This window comes from Colletes gigas, unplaced genomic scaffold (genome assembly GCF_013123115.1).
Source record: "Colletes gigas isolate AHSC1104 unplaced genomic scaffold, ASM1312311v1 Colletes_gigas_Sc00039, whole genome shotgun sequence".
NCBI lineage: Eukaryota > Metazoa > Arthropoda > Insecta > Hymenoptera > Colletidae > Colletes > Colletes gigas.
In genome coordinates, this window is record NW_025106668.1 from 179,388 (window position 1) to 196,103 (window position 16,716).

Sequence of the window (16,716 nt, forward strand, 5' to 3'; positions counted from 1 at the left end):
GATTATAGAAACGATAAAAAATGTACTTATCCAAAATGTATCAAAAGTATTATTCAGGATTTGAAATCAGAACAACATTTTTAGAGACACAGATTTAGATATCATTCGCTCAAAAATATTTTTTTCTCATGGTTTTCCTTACGTAATTCGAAATTTTAGATTTATCTGTCGCATTGCGAAATCAAAAAATTTCAAATCGTTCTAAAAAAATTATTTGTGGTTGCTGGGGTCAATTACAATCGTTTTTAGTGAATACACATACCCCTCAAATCCTATGCACTTTCGGGGAAAAAATTCTTTACCGAAAATATAATCTGTGGCCAGAAATGTTTCTGTAATTTAATTTTCTATCTCACTGTTGCCAGTGACACGAAAATGGTACTGAAAAATGGCCGAGAAAATACATTGGACGTAAGGTCTACTCGTATACCTCGTCTTTGATTACATTCCTCACTTTTATTACGTGATATTTAGGTATAGTCCAATTATCCAGCATATTTGTTTTTTCGTCATTGCTCCAGTTCCGAAATTTTCGTATATTCTCTGAACAGATTGTCGATAATAATAATGCATTATTTTGATCTTAGAATACACCGCAAGCGCCGAAGCAGTACCATTCGCCGTATGGGTGCCTGGGTTGACGATCGTTTTGCAGAGGTGGAGGCGGTCCCGATTGACCAGGGCCCGAGAATAAAGAAGACTTCGTGCATCCTGGGCCACGTTTGCAATGGTGGCGGTCCGGGTGCTATTTATCAGCCTTCAAAGAACTTTAAATCGTCCACGTTGTCAGCATCGCTGTTGCCGTTACGCCGTCAGTTCACCAGACAGCTGTACGAGTGGCCGTGCTTACCGTTGTTCAAGTCAAGGACGAAACTAGACCGGTTCCGGATCGGTTCATACGTCGTGGTCATTCGTGCGTTATAACTTTTTTGTAGCGGTGCGTGCGTGTCCCGAGTGCCGCGGAAATACAGAAGAGAGAAACAGAGCAAAGAGGGGAAGAAGGAATAACGAATCTCGTTCTTGTCAGAGTAAACGAAAGTCACGTATTCTTAAATCAAATTAAGAGAAAACGAAATCCGTCGAGGTTTAAATGCCGTCGCGTTGCTTTTCAGACCATCGTGCCTAAACAGCAGGCTCCTCGTTGTCATCGGTACAATCATCATGGCCGAGTGGGCCAAGTTCAACGGTGAGGAGAAGCTGACCCAATTGAACGAGACGATAAAAACGGAAAGTATCAGAGGGGACGATAACGTCGCCGAGCTGCATGGCGATTTGAAGAACGGCGAGATCGTCTCGGGTAAAGGCGACGAGGAGTGTTTGATCGAGAGGAAGCGTTCGTACGGGCACAGGACTCCGCAGGAGACGCCGCGTAGAACGGAGCCATGGAAGGGCATCGATACAGGCTCGGTGGAATTAAATTTCGCGAAGGACGCCTCGTGGCTCAGAAAGAAATCGAATCAGATCGGCATCCTGGCGGAGGAGCAATCGAACGCGTTGTGCGACGAGAGTTACGAGAATGACGCGGCCAGCGAGAGGTCGGACGACGAAGAGAAGCAGAACTGTTTGGAGAAACCGTACAGCAGCTACGATGTGCCTGGTTCGAGGATACGACAAGATGCGAGGCAAGAGTTGAAGGAAGTCGCGCAAAACTCGGTGAAAAGGTTGGACAGCCTGTACAAGGAGGACATCCCTGTCCTGAAGATGGGCAAAAGCCATTCCGCGGAGAGGAACTTGATCTTTGGTTCCCCCGCGAGCATCTTGTCGCCGAAGAATCGCTCGCTGTCCACGAGCAGCACCGAGAAGTTCGTTAATGGAAAATCCCCGAGAGAGGACAAACAACAGTATCATGTACAATTTAACAAAGATTCGAAGAAGCAATACTCACGCGACGAACGATCGAAAACGAGCCCACCGATCACCACGTTGACCAGCAGCAGCAGAAGTAGCAGCAGAAGCAGCAGCAGTTCCGAGGATAATACCAGCTTCGGGCAACTATGCGAACCAACGCCGCCCGATGGTGGTTGGGGATGGGTGGTGGTGGCAGCCTCTTTCATGGTTAACCTCATAGCGGACGGTATCACGTTTTCTTTCGGCGTGATTTACGTCGAATTTTTAAACTACTTCGGCGAAGGGAAGTCCAAGACCGCTTGGATAGGTAGCCTGTTCATGGCGATGCCGTTGCTGTCGGGCCCGGTGGCTAGCTTTCTGACGGACAGGTACGGTTGTCGACGAGTCTCTATAGCAGGGAGCCTCCTAGCCACCACGGGATTCGTGATAAGCTCATACGCAAACTCGATGGAGGTTTTGGTATTCACATTCGGCATTCTCTCTGGCTTTGGTTTGTCCCTCTGCTTCGTAGCGGCCGTCGTCATCGTCGCTTACTACTTCGACAAGAAGAGATCCTTCGCGACAGGGCTGTCCGTGTGCGGAAGCGGCATCGGGACGTTTATTTTTGCACCTGTCACGCAATATCTCCTCGCCGAGTACGGCTGGCGGGGGACGACCTTGATTCTGGCCGGTCTGTTCTTGAATTTAGCCGTATGCGGATGTCTGATGAGAGATCTGGAATGGACCACCACGCGGGCTAAAGCGAAAACCGAGGAGAGACGGAAGAACCGCGAGAAGAAGAGAACCAGGGTACAAAGTTCCAGCGTCGACACGATATCCGCGAACAATTCGCTCAACACCCTCGCGATCATGGAGAATCTTCGTCTACAGGAGGAGGAGGAAGGGGAAAAGTTATTCTCCAGTCTTGTCAGCCTGCCGACTTTTGTTAAAAACGGCGAGAAAGTGCCATTGGAGGTGTTGGAAATGCTGAGCACCCGTAAAAATGTTTACAACGTCTTGCTGCAAAATTATCCCAGCCTTCTTATATCGTCGAGAAGCTTGAGCGATTCCGGGGCGCTCGCCGATCAGCTTAACACGCCGTTGGCGAGATTCGTGCCTACGCCGAGTTCGCTGTCGGAGCTGAAGGACGAGGAGAACAAGGACAAGGTCTCGCCGAACGACGATCAAACTCTTCAGCAGCAGTCGGACGCCGCGTGGCGTTTGTGGTTGAAGAAGATCAATTTCGATACCACTTTAAGAAGGTCCAGCACCCTCGAGCACACGAGGAGAATGCCTACTGCTTATCTGAAGGACATCAGAATGCATAGGCACAGCCTTACCTACAGAGGTGCCATGTTAAATATACACCGATACCGTCTAAGGGCCTCCAGTTGTCCCGATATTTATAGAAACTCGATGACCACCATTGCAAAGACGAAGCTCGTTTGGTACGCCGGCCTTTGGGAGTTCTGGGACCTCGTCGTCGATATGCTCGACTTCTCTCACTTCGCCGACTCGCGTTTCTTACTATTCGCTATCAGTAATTTTCTCCTGCACACGTGGTACGACGTGCCTTACGTCTACCTCACGGATAACGCTATCGAGATGGGGTTCAGCGAGACAGACGCTTCGATCCTGATATCGGTGATCGGGATCACCAACATGGGCGGCGAGGTAAGAATCAGTTTCACGTAACATCGTTTCGCTTTTCGAACTTTCTACTTTTAAGCCCCTTTGCACACTTTCGCCCCTTGACCCGTGGAAACTTTCGAGCGAATACAAATTACAGTCGATCCTTGGTAATTCGAATCTCAAGAAACGAAAGAAATCTTGGACTTGTACAGAGAGGGATTCTCGACTAACAGCGTTAAAAACAAAGTTTACTTTTTAATTTTTTTTCGTGAAGAATTTAATGCTCTGCTATTACTAGACTATTAGGAACACGAAGAACGACCCTTAAACTGTATGAAAATATTTTGAACCTATTTTAAACAAAAGGTATGGAAAATTTAAACAACTATTTCATTTTGAAGAAAAAATTTTCTCTTACGACATCGGATAGGATTATTTAATAGAAGATAATAAAAATGGACTAAAAATAATATTTTCGCATAGTTTAAGGGTTATTCTTCAACGTCTGGTACAATAGAACTTTTACGAAAAAAATTAAAAAGTAGACATTAATTTTAACGCTGTTACGTGAGAATCCCCCCTTAAAGTAGAAAAATTCGAATTACATATAGAGGAATGCTGAGTCAAAACTTCCGAGTTACCCCGCATAGTAAGAATTGTTCGCCAAGAAAATAAAACAATATGATCAATTATAGCATAAACGAGCACAGTTTATTCTATGATAAACGTTTAGACCAATACGTTCTTAACATGTAGTCTAAGCCTAAAGGGATCGTAGATAAATATCAAGGGGCGTGCGAACTTGCATATAGAAATATTAAATATTAATTTTCGCTGCACAGATTATGCCCAAAAATATCAAATTTATCTTTTCGATACTTTGAAATTACGATAGCCATCGAACTAAAATAAATCATTCGATTCCAATGCCCTGTACCTCACCATTATTGTCTTGCACAGAGAAATTACAAGTATTCTTAGTTAAACTACTGCTAGAAGTACATAGCAAAGACAATGTTGAAATCCAAAGTTCTTTGACAATACTTTTCGAAGAAACAACTAATACGAATGCCTGGGAACGCTACAGAACTCTTTTAATTAAAGGTGAGTCGAAACGTAAAATATTAGGTGTACAAGTGAATAATCCAAATTATCTTAAGCAGTTATAAAATCAAATTTAGTGTCGACATATAGCTAGTTAAGACAAAAGATAGTTTAGCGAAAGGCCCAACGCCAACCTTCGAAAGTATACGATTCGGTAGAGTCTAAAATGGCAACGGATAAGGTGCATATCCGACACTGCATTTCTTACGAATTCCAACAAGGGAAAAATGCTGCAAGAGCATGCGAATCGATTTGTTCCTTTCTCGGTGAAGGTGTTGTATCGTATGATGTGTAAGCGTTTTGGTTTAAGCGGTTTAAAAGCGGTGATTTGAGTTTAATCGACGATCAACGCCCTTGGAGGCCCTCGGAAGTGCGACAACAATGATTTGGAACAACTGCTGTGTGTGTGTGTGTGTGTGTTTGTATGTATGTATGTATGTATTTATTTATTTATTTATAGTCGCATCAACCGCCCATGGGTTATTAGCAACTCAGAAAAAGTTTACAGCTTGTTATACAGTTTGGACTCTTTGAGGTACTTGAGCAAGTTTTGGATAGATTTGTCACCCTTCAGGTTGTTCTTTAGGGATGGTTTAATATTGAATCGCAGTGTGTTTGCGGCGTATTTCCTGCAGTGGCTGATGACGTGATCTGCTGTAAGGTGATCGTTGCACAGTTCGCATGTTGGGGGGTCTTCTTTGCCGAGGAAGTATTGGTGGGGTCAGTTTAGTATGTCCTATTATGATTCGAGAAATTTTCACTTGATCCAACCTGGATAGGGACCAGGGGATGAATTTTTGGAAGAAATTACTTTGACTGTAGAATTCCATTCTTCGTTCCAGCTGTCTTTTATTTTATCCTTTAGGATGGAGAGCGTGGTTTACAAGGATAGACTGGGGTCGTAGTGGTCAGGGGCTATTGAGTTAGCTGTTTCTTTGGCTGCTTGGTCCGCTTTTTCGTTTCCCATTATACCAATGTGAGAGGGGATCCATATTATTGTTATAAAGTTGTTCATTTAGTTAGACCTGAAGTAAGCTTCTTGGCATTCTTGTATGACGGGGTCGTTTGTCCATAGCTTCTGTGTTGCTAAGATGGCACCTCGTGGAGACGCAGAAAATTGCAAAGTTTTTATTTCGGTTGGTTAAAGTGGACTTGTTTTGTTGCATGGAGTTCGCATAGAAAGATGGATGTTTTGTGGTGGAGTTTGACTTTTGACGACTTTATCGGGCCCAGAAACGTAAAATTTTTTCGAGATGGAATTCATCAGCTGGCTTATAGTTATAAAAATTAACGACGAATACCTTGCTTGAACAATTCGGTTTACTTTCTTTTAAAATAAACTTCGAATGTGGCTGAAAAAAATTGGATTATTCATTTGGTACACCTAACGTTAAACAGTCATTGAAATCTGTGTTAGGTAGTTCATCGATAAGTTTACATTGAATCATTTAAGATAATAACGTAGAATAATTGCTCTTTTTAAATAAATTATTTAAATGGTAACTGTAATCGTGAAATTGTAATAACTGCAGGGGACGTTAACCTTAAAATCTGGCGATAGGAACGCGTATTATGCTCCGTGTTGTTTAATGTTGGGTTGTCACATCGCCGGCATGTCGATAATTCCAAATATCGATGTTCATTGTTCAACGAGTTCTCTCCTTCGTAGCATTACTTTGTTCCTTTATGTGTTCCAATATTAGTTCGCCTCGCTGGTATTTATCGGCCACCAAAGAATGGTTATTTCCACATGCTGGTTCACGGAGGCATCATTTTCAAAAGGGACGCTCGCCGGTGTAAATAAAATTTCTAAAAATTTTAATGCCGTGGCTGCTCTGATATTTCCCAAGTCTATCGATTATCCGTATTTAAGTCGAATCTGCTGGCAGCATTATGCAGTAATCGATAGGTATCTTTCATCTAAAATTGTACGTTCTACATGGTGAACCGTTCGATCTAATCGCGAATATTTCCGTCCGTTCGTTGCACGAGAACACATCTCAAGAAGAAATTACTTCTCTTCGTTAAAAACCAAGTACATATTGCTAAAAGCGTGGGTCGTTTAAATTTCATTTTTAGTGTCTATGTTTTGTTGAACGACACCATTAATTTTGGAAAGTGTAGTGTTATTACTACGAGGTGGCCCACGGATAAAAGCAATTAACAATTCGAAAACAAAAAGAGACAACTTTATGCTTCTTTTTCTAAAGTACAAAGAAAACGCAGCAAAATAACTCAGATGTTGTTCTTTCGATTTCAACGATCATGGGCTTCTTTAGACTGCGGTTTTGGTTTTATAATTCTGGCAAAAAGATATGTCACCGATCCAGCAATTCCTCCACCAAAGTTTCACTGGAGATATATGCACTAGTTTGCATTAACCGGTATTTTGTTAACATTTTAATAAAATATTCATAAAATTGATTTCGACAAATTCTGAAGTAGTGGGCCAACCGTGTGTCAGCATTAAGCAATTCGAACGAATTATAATGTTCATTTCCTTTGAACGAACAACTTGTTCCTTGATACATTTTGTTACATGGTGAACAATGGCGAAAAGAATTTAGCTGAGATCGAGTTAACTAATTTTTAATACGAGCGACTAAACATTTAGGAACTTCGAGACTTTAACGCCTACGCGCGCCAAATTCGGGATATTCTTGTCATCAATAATGTCAGACCGATGACACATGTAAGATCGATTGCTTCGTTAAATCGGGAGTTTCCTTAAATGTTCGTATTACGTCAGACTCGTCTTAAGACGCCCAATGACGCGACGCGTCAGTTCCTCTTACCCTCCTTGATCTCATTTCATTGTAAACTCCCTTTGACCCTGAGTTTGCGTCACGCAAGGGTTATCCGAGGGATGTGGCAGTGAGGGTAATATGGAAATAATTCTCGGAAAATTTATCCCCCAACTATCGATTCCACGGAACAGACACATTCGACCTTGTGAAATCTTGCCGATAAAAAAGTAAAACGTTGCTCAATTTATAATAATTATTACATATTTTTCACTTCACCCTGAAACATTATGAAAGAATAACTCACATTCTTCTGTCATTTTTTTCATCAATTTACTTGCAATTCTTGTTAAATGTGTTTATGCTCTGATTGTCTATACTGGGTGTTCACGTTATTACTATCCACCGATCTTTTCGAAAGCTATTCTAATTAGAAAAAGAATGGAAGAGAACAAAGTTTTAGAATTTCTTATGACCAATAGGACAGCGTATGTCAATTTTACATAGTTATATTATTTTTTTGAGAAATTTTTAAATGGAATACCATATATTTTTTATGTCATTTGAAAGTGCTTGTCAAGACGAATTCATTACTGTACTACACTGGGTGTTAGGCCACCCATCGGAAAAATTTTAATGAGGGATTCTAGAGGTCAAAATAAGACGAAAATCTCGAGGCTTCGTTAAAAAGTTATTAACAATTAAATTCAAAAATTTCAAATCGTTCTGAAAAAATTATCTTCGGTTGCGGGAGTCAATTACAATCATTTTTGGTGAATTGACATACCCCCGAAATCCTACCCACTTTCGAGACAAAAATTCGAGTAGGTGCTGAAATTTTTCGTCGAAAAAAAAATTTTTCAAAACGCTTTGGAAAAATTATTTTCGGTCGCGGGGGTCAATTACAATCATTTTTGGTGAATAGACATACCCCCGAAATCCTACCCACTTTCGAGACAAAAATTCGAGAAGGTGTGCAAATTTTCGATCGAAAGAAAAAATTTCAGATCGTTCTGAAAAAATTATTTTCGGTCGCGGGGGTCAATTACAATCATTTTTGGTGAATAGGCATACCCCTGAAATCTTGCGCATTTTCGAGAAAAAAAATTCAGTACGGACGGAACTTTAAACGTTAATAATTTTTTAACAAAGCCTCCATCAACAAATTGGTATTCTTGATTTTCGTCTTATTTTGCCGAACACTCTATATATTATATGTATAATGACCTTCGAGGTCATAGAAGATCGTAAATAAAAGAAAAATGTTGAATATTTCATAACATTGTGTCTCCGTAAAAACACTTTATTAATACAATTTTAAAAGATGTTCAATAAGTTCGTTGTGCACGAACACACATTTCACAACTTATTATATTTTAGAGTTGTCCATAAAAAAAGAATCCAAATGTGTCAGATCCGGAGATCTTGGCGGCCATTTTTAAGGTCCGTGCCTATCTATTTATTGTCGAGCTTATCATTTAAATTATTTTCGACAATACAATATTACGAAGTATGCAAAATCTTTCTTTCATTTTTGTATTTCCACGACTTGGAAAGTCATCAAACAATACACGAATGTATCCACCTTGACCAACACTTTCAGATGACGTAAAAAATATATGCAACTTCATTTAAAAAATTGAAGGTCATTTCTCAGGAAAATAATGTAAATATGCAAATTGACATACACTGTCCTATTGGTCGTAAGAAATTCTAAAACTTTGTTCTCTTACATTTTTTTTCTAATTAGAATATCTTTCGAAAAAATCGGTGGATAGTAATTGCGTGAACACCCTGTATACAGGTGAAGTAGAAAACTGATAATCTAATTTTAGCTTACAGAATCCATCGACTATTATGCAAATGACCAAATCTCAACTTGTATGTTAATTTATTTGGAAATACATGTACTAGCAAAAGAAATAACAATCTTTACATAACATTTTTAAAAAAATATAATATTTTAGAGGTCACTAATGGAGAGTTTGGTCAATAACGGGGACGCTTTTCTTACATAAAAATACACAAAGTTCGACATTTCATACGCATGAACCTAATATAATATTAACCAAAATTACGTACAGCTGTATCATTGCATGGTTTTATTAATTTCAAAAAAAAAAATTGAACTCAAAGAATTTACATTCACTCTGTTTGGGGAAAGGTAGCACGAGAGTTCGAAGACCCAAGAGGAGTGTCTAAATATTAAAAGAAAATGAACTGTTTGTTTTCAGATTCTCCTTGGCTGGGCAGGTGACAGAGCATGGGTAAACGCATCCATCGTATATGCAGTATGCATGGCTCTCTGCGGTGCGGTCACGGCTTTAATACCTATGGTGGTTAGCAGGTACTACACTTTGTGCGCAATATCTGGTGCTTTCGGACTATTCATTGGGGCGAACTACAGTCTCACCAGCATTATCCTCGTCGAATTGATCACTTTGGACCGGTTCACGAACGCTTATGGCCTGCTGCTTTTGGTTCAGGGTGTCGCTAATCTCATGGGCCCTCCGTTAGCTGGTAAGAGGGGAACGAACTCGCTGACATTTATAATGGGCTGGAAATTACTAAGGGTGCCCGTGTAACCCGAAACTCGAGAATCGTCAAGAAAGCAACGGATTTGTACTTCGATCAACGAGAGGGAGGCAACAGCATCTGAATTTATACGTCGACTCTGAACACATACGTCTGATTTTTACTTCATCGTTTGGGCGTTTCTTTATATTTTCTAAGTGTAAACTCAATTCGGCCCTAGACGTATCGAGCCTACACTCGAATTTCGAGCTACACGCACACCCCTGGAGCATTAACAAAGCTCGTTTATTAAGATGGTTTTCTACTCCAGATCATTGTACAACAGTACCTCTTCCTATTTTTTTTTTTTAAGTACTAATAACACGTTTGGTTGCCTCGCCAGTTTTCCATGCACAGATATGTGTTCAACAATGATGTATTTAATATTTCATGGCACCTCCAATGGCAGTAACGTTATTCAAAATTTTATAAGTGTTACGGTTCATTTGTTGTATTTTAAAGAAACTTTGTAAGTCATCCTTTGCAGATGGCAAATGCACATACTAGACAACGCACTTCTACTGTTTTAGACATACATCAGTACATTGGCAAAAATTCATTTTCTTGGTCCATATGTAACGATTAATTGAATTAAAATTTTTATACACTGGGAAAGAATTTTAATGGGAGATTCCAAAATAAGACGAAAATCAAGAACATCAATTTCTTGACTGAGGCTTCGTTAAAAAGTTATTAAAAAATTAAATTAAAAAATTAAATTAAAAAATTTCAAATCATTCTGGAAAAATTATTTTCGGTTGCGGGGCACAATTACAATCATTTTTGGTGAATAGACATACCTCCGAAATCTTGCGCATTTTCGAGAAAAAAATTCGAGTAACTACTGAAATTTTTAGACAAAATTAAGAATTTCAAATCGTACTAAAAAAATTATATTTAGTTACAGGGGTCAATTACAAGCATTTTTTATGAATAGACATACCCCTGAAATCCTACCCACTTTCGAGAAAAAATTCGAGTAGCTACTGAAATTTTTAGACGAAATTAAGAATTTCAAATCGTACTAAAAAAATTATATTTAGTTACAGGGGTCAATTACAAGCATTTTTTATGAATACACATACCCCTGAAATCCTACCCACTTTCGAGAAAAAATTCGAGTAGCTACTGAAATTTTTGGACTAAATTAAGAATTTCAAATCGTACTAAAAAAATTATATTTAGTTACAGGGGTCAATTACAAGCATTTTTTATGAATAGACATACCCACGAAATCCTACGCACTTTCGAGAAAAAAATTCCTTACCGAAAATTTAATTAGGTGCCTTTTTTCAACGAAAAAAAAAACAATTTGAAATCGTTCTGGAAAAATTATTTCCGGTCGCGGGGCACAATTACAATCATTTTTTGTCATTAGACATAGCCCCGAAATCCTACCTACTTTCTAGAAAAAAATTCAGTACAGGCGGAACTTTGAACGTTAATAACTTTTTAACGAAGCCTCCATCAACAAATTAATATTCTTGATTTTCGTCTTATTTTGGCCTCGAGAATGCCCCATTAAAATTTTTCCCAGGGCTGGCCGAACACCCTGTATATACTGTTTCTTAATTTTTTAATAACATTTTCTTGAAAAATTTTGTATAATAATAAACAGGTGAAAAATTTTAATCTGATCGATGATAATCGTTCCGGGAGACTTATCGAGATTGATACGATTGAAGATCCACTAATTGAACAGAAATAACAAATTATTGTTAATTGTCTAATTCCAAGTACAATTATAATCCTCATTTTAAATTATAGTTACGCGATACCGAATTATCGCGCGGGGATAACATTTTCGATAAAACGTTTATTTTTATGATGGAAGGGTGTGGTGAACTTTTTAACCTCTTCAGGGACGATTTTTATTTTTTTTCCTCTCTTTTTTTGGGGTCTATTTATTATTGACAGTAACTATAATTATAAAAAATAACTAAAGGTCCACATATGTGGCCAAGGGCGTGAAGAGGTTAATGGCAGTGCACGTCTCCCTCGCTTTATACAAAACCCGTAGAACCTCTTGTCTCATCGTTACGATGAATATGGCCCTGCTTTTATTTAATAGAAACTATTACGAAACGAAAATGAAATACGCCGATAGCATACATAGAACGAATCTGCCAGGCGCCTATAAGCGCTGATAATATATCACGAGCAATATTGCCGTGCTTCCTATAAGCGTCGATAACATTAAAAGGGTTAAACGAAGGAAAGAGATCCGACAACATTGGCGTCGGAGTTCATTCCTGGTTCTTCGTAAGAGCTACACTAATCCGCGAAATTGCATCGTGATTTAAAAGACTTCGCATGGCGGTTTCGGCGACTACGTGTGTATAGTTTCTACTTAATTCGATTACGTGGAAAATTGTATTTTACGCTGTTACGTGTCATAAGTCGAAAATGGCTGTACGCGCACATCCGTGTCCGACTTATGATACGTAATACAGCCGCTTAATGGCATCAGTATACGTCAAAGGTCGGAGGTAGAAAGATCAATTATCAGTGCGCTGCCCACGGGTAACTCGGGACCCTCTATGAATTATACGATTACGAATGGCTTTGAAGTTCCATGGCCCAGATGAACCATCGCGTAATTATGATCGCCGAGTTTCAATGTCGCGAGATCGTTGAAATTCTGTCGATGACAATCAACACCTTAAAGCGTGTACCGTATTTTCATTGTTCCAGGATGGCTGTACGATATCACGGGGACGTACGATCTGTCGTTTTACCTGGCCGGTTTGTTTATTGCGCTGAGCGGAGTGTTGCTGCTGGCGATGCCTTTAATTAGCCTGTACCGAAGATGCGTGAACGGATCGAAGAAAGAAGAGATCGATAAAGATTTCTCGGGCGTGAACAACGTTTAAATTAGCCAGGCCTTGTCGAGATCGTTTCAGGGAGACAAGAAAAAAAAAAAAGAAAAAAAAAAAAAAAAGAAATGTCATCGATACGCCCGATATGTATTATCCAACGGAATTTATGGAATTAATATTTCCAGAACAGAGGAATTGCGATTCACAGCTGTACAATTAATTTCGAGTATCCGAAACAATTACGTGTTTTACATTTAATTAAACGTTCCTGGTTCCTTCGTAGAGTAGGAAAGTATAATTATGTGCGAGATAATGAAAGTGTTCGACGCGCGAGATGACTGACCAACAAAAACGCAATATCTTAGCTTTAATCGTCAGCCTTAAAATTTAGAGATCATACAATTTAAATAGAAATGATTACCAAAACGAATAAAGTCAGTTGATAACAACGATGTCAATTGTGATAGGAAATCGCATTGCAACTGACCTATAAAAGAGTCATGCAACATCATAATCATATCGCACTGTGCAAAATCAACGATCATACTGTCAACGTTATACGAAAATACGAAGAAAAAAAAAAAAATATATATATTGGTTGATATCTTGACATTTTCAAACGCAAGACAGTTCAAGTCGCCTATAAATATTTGGCGAACGAGTTTCGTTTGAATCTTCGAATCGTTGGCAATCGAAAACGGTTCGAGTCTCAGGTTAATTGTGAACGATTAAAATGACAATTCGACGAATGTTCAGCCGAAGTTCTTTTTCATACAGTGTAGATCAGTGTTGTTTTATATCTGTTCTCCGATACACTTCTTTTGTTTTTGTTAAAAACATTCCTTGCATCATAAATTTGTTCATTCGATTACGCGTAACATCTGACAGGTTATTTGAATATAACGCCAAAGATATAACTGTAAATATGTGTCGTGTGGGATATCCTCGAGGTACAACTTTAATAATGGAGTTTTAAACAAATATTTTCGTCGTTCTATTAATTTTATTATTAATTGTATATCGAAACAGCCGAAGCAAATATCGATATCTCTCTCATTATCGTGTATGTATTATACGCACGTGTGTTTTGTTAAACACGCGCGTATTTTTGTATTAGTTTTTGGGTCAAACAAAGACAAAAAGTGAGATTAATCGAATAACGAGCTCCATGCATGCTCGGTTAACCATTACAATATAGTTTTCATTCATCTTTGGCTCATGTGCGTTTGTGCATGCAACGTTTTAAGACACATGTATGTAAATAGGCGTATGTGTATATATAATATAGCTTTTCTGTGATGATGAACCTGGATTTTACGAACTATTCCTGCTACAAATAGATTAATATCTCCGTTTCTATAGCGTGTGCATGCGTGCGTGTACCTTAATTCTAACAACGCGTTTTAAATTTATTTCGCACCGTTATTATATTCATCTTAAGTAACACGGAGCAATATAATACAGTATAATGACGTTATACAAGAGCATTGCAACTGACATTCTTCCTCACTCGGCGCGTTTCGTCAATAAAACGCTGACGTTTGTAACGTTGAATAAAGAAAATGAATTTTTGTAACGTTATTTTAGAGGTTGAACAGACAGTAATAAATAGATCGAATTGAAAATTTATAAAAAAAAATGGGTCGAAATAGTTGTAATTTCTTAAAAAATACTATTTTCTAATAATGTTCGTACATAAAAAAAAAAAAAAATTCCATTGTTCGGAAAGGAACCTATATACGAATTACAGTTTAATCTCGTACTTCGATATATAAAGCTATTGGCACATTTTGCCATTTAGTAATTCGTTCTCTTTCATCGTGGTACACGAAATTGTTATACGGTGCGTGTGCTCGCGTTATGGTAGCATGATTCCGCGAGATTTGTGATCTTATAGGCGTTTACGAAACGTATGCAATATTTTATTATGGAAATAAAAAAAAAAAAAAGAAATAAAACTAATGCATTTCAAAATATACGAAATTAAGTCGGATCGACTTCGATTTAAGCAAGCGAAACTTACATTTAACGTATTCAACCTTATCTGGGTTTTTTTTTTCTTGTTTTACGTACGTTAGTTGAAACATCCGAAGGATGTGCCTCTAAGTAACTAAAAGTTTTTCAGATTTTAACTATTGCTTATAATTTAACAAAGTACCAAGGCTACCTAAGTATTAAATTTCTCTCTTGAAGACTCCACTCGTTGGCTGTTATTCAGTAATTAGAATGTTCTCATTATCTCTTTATTAATAAGATATCCTATTACCCACTGTTGATAAGCTCGAAACAATCGCTTGAACGTTTGAAAGTGAAAACAGGAAAATCTGTACAGAACCGTTCTTTTAGATTTTACATATTTACAACTAAGAAAGCATACTACAATTGTTGCTTGCTATGTGGTCCAAAAATGAGCAATCGTATTCGCTCGTTATCTGGACTTTCGTGAGCAGTTTGCCGAATGGCGAACCGTAAATTCTACCACAAATTGTTTTCCGGTTTCCTCTAATATCGAACACGATAATTCATATCGAAATTACGTGAAATTGTTTAACGCATTGACTGCCACGTAAATGTTCCTAGTCTAGGTTTATCCCCGATCATTTTTCAAATTATAATATGACAGAGGTATTTGACAGTTTACAGCATTCTTAATGTCAGCGATGTTATCAACAAATTATAAATGTTAAGATTTATTTATTCTAAGTATTTTAAAGACACGTTGTTAATTTAAAGCGCTGATCACCCAGTGGCCACTACGGCAGTCAATGTGTCAATAGTCGGTTTTACTTTTAATTTATATCTAAATAAATGCGATTTCCAATAAGAAAATTAGTAGTAGGAAACGACAACGTTGAATAAGTTAGATTTTCTTTGCCATTAGTTCTTATTTTTATAATTCTCGAATAATAATTTACTGCACACGATTGCCCAGCTAAAAGAACGATTTTGACACAGTTACAGACAAATTGTTCCATTGTAAATGGAGCACGGAGACTTACGTTGAGACTCCTTTTTAGATTTTAGAAAAACCGTTTTTGAATTATATACATGTCTATATATGCACACAGCTACACGTACACAGACATACATACACACATTCACGTATAAACGTATACTATTCACACCTACAAAAGTATAAAAGTCTTATTTCAACAAAAAATAAAGATTAAATTACAGCTATGTATCATCTGTTGTTTTTCCCAGATCCTACTGCGATCACGCAAATTTGTTATGATTTTGTAAAACGATGCTAATAAATAACGGATTAGTTGTGATATTAGAAGATCGCCAAAAGTTTACATCAACAGATAAATAGTTTCCATTTGCAATTTGTCATAAAAATCGCAAAGGCTGAGAAAATAGTTTTGTAAAGCATTCAAAACAATTATCTATATATGTAATACATATTTATTCTCTCTTATATGTATATTTAATTTACAGAAAACGATAAGCAAAATTTATCAGCAATCGATTAAATAAGTTTAAAAAATGTTTTCGAACGTTTATAAATTTCAAGGTGAGGTATTTTTAAAAAGTAATGGCTACTTGTTATGCTCAAAATGGTATATTTCAATAATTCCGTTATCTATAAAAGTGATATTGATTTTGTTTCTCGCATACATATACACAATTGGTGCATCACGTACTGATATTGAATACTTAAAAGTATGAACTATGAGGAATATCGTTATTTGCATATTCATGCTCTAAAATTATTTACGAAAATTCAAAATTGCGTGACAGTCGTATATTCCAGTCAGCATATCGTATTAATTGTTGCAATCAAAATATGGGAAAAATTTTATAGGCTAACATGTAATTATACCGTGGTATAACGTATAAATAGATGTGACCATTAGTAGTTCGATTTTTAATCTAATAAACGGATCGAGACACTGGATATAAACCGTTGAAGAAATGACTTGCGCCCTCTTTTTAGTTGCAGGTGTACTCGGAAACGTTTCCAGTGACGTGAGCGCCCAGCAGCGCCTAACGCTTCTCTATTTCAGTACACA

The 16,716-nt window shown here is 37.9% G+C and overlaps 1 protein-coding gene across 3 annotated transcripts in view; it reads left to right on the forward strand.

The window, feature by feature from the left end:
• Window positions 1-15,870, forward strand: part of LOC122402773 — a 32,687-nt gene extending 16,817 nt beyond the window's left edge. Inside the window, exons 2-5 of one of the 3 annotated variants that reach the window (XM_043405851.1) lie at window positions 588-1,028; window positions 1,113-3,501; window positions 9,542-9,827; window positions 12,576-15,870. In XM_043405851.1, coding sequence (XP_043261786.1) covers window positions 1,162-3,501; window positions 9,542-9,827; window positions 12,576-12,754 — 2,805 coding nt within the window. In that variant the 5' untranslated portion in view covers window positions 588-1,028; window positions 1,113-1,161 and the 3' untranslated portion in view covers window positions 12,755-15,870. Of the gene's footprint in view, window positions 1-587; window positions 3,502-9,541; window positions 9,828-12,575 lie in introns of all 3 variants that reach the window. The other 2 variants (XM_043405852.1, XM_043405850.1) reach the window with 2 other exon arrangements.
• Window positions 15,871-16,716: the final 846 nt, after the last annotated feature.